At 40.8% G+C, this 1,058-nt stretch overlaps 1 protein-coding gene across 1 annotated transcript; it reads left to right on the top strand.

Moving 5' to 3' along the window:
* Positions 1 to 185: 185 nt before the first annotated feature.
* On the top strand, positions 186 to 372 carry SARC_17032 (hypothetical protein; the record flags this gene model as incomplete). Its single annotated transcript, XM_014288871.1, has 1 exon — positions 186 to 372. A coding segment is annotated over one exon (187 nt), but the record flags the coding sequence as incomplete, so codon positions are not given.
* Positions 373 to 1,058: the final 686 nt, after the last annotated feature.

The following is a 1,058-nucleotide window of genomic DNA, read 5'->3' as shown; positions in this document are numbered from 1 at the left end:
TTCTGGTCTCAATAGTAAGCTACAGCTGGCTATACACATGCTTCAGTCATCTCTACGTACTTTGGGCTATACATATCCTTGAGTCATTTCTATGTACTTCTGGTCTCAATAGTAAGCTACAGTTGGCTACACACATGCTTCAGTCATCTCTATATTAACATCTTGTATCTGTACTACCACCGTAGATGCTGGTATTCTCCTTGCCGCCAATTGCAGATGACCTACTCACTCAGCGGCGCAAAACCTTCGCATCTGATTGGTCGAATTTAACCCATGCCATATTTAGCCAGAGTGGGCTGGAATCGGTATCGTACAGAAATGTGCTGAAACATTCGATAGGGAAGGTTGACGGGGACCAGATCGACACTCAGTGTGCGTCGAAATACTCTGCAGTGTATTAGGACTAGGTCTGAAGGTGAAACGAAACCACCCACCTGCTGTATAAAACTTACATGGCACGACTAACATGGACACAGCCACAGACACAGACACAAACACACACATACACGCACACACACACACACAAACATACATATACACATGAACGCACACACACACACACACACAAGCATATATATACACATGAACGCACACACACAGGCAGCTGTATGCTGTACGATGTGTATTACCACCCCGAGAATATGCAAAATAAGGGCTAACACTCCCAAAACTAAAAGGTTGTGGTCTCGTTTGTGAGAGGAGACTAAGAGTGACTCCAAGAACCCAACGCACTTAATTCGTGTATCTGATACAACAATACATAAAATAAACAGACCTGATATGAATCGTTATTGGCATTTTGAGAACATATAGGTTACACATGCGATGCATTCACGGCCCTTGCGGTGTTCAGCACAAGTTGTGATGCAGGTGACGAATTGTGTGTTTGGTGTAGACACCCACACACACACACACACATATATATATATATACATATATGTATATATAAATATATATATATACATATACATACATACACACACACACACACACACACACACACACACATATATATATATATATAATAATATACATATACACACACATATATATATACA

This window comes from Sphaeroforma arctica (assembly GCF_001186125.1).
Source record: "Sphaeroforma arctica JP610 unplaced genomic scaffold supercont1.9560, whole genome shotgun sequence".
Classification (NCBI taxonomy): Eukaryota; class Ichthyosporea; order Ichthyophonida; genus Sphaeroforma; species Sphaeroforma arctica.
This window is presented reverse-complemented; position numbering and strand designations above follow the sequence as displayed.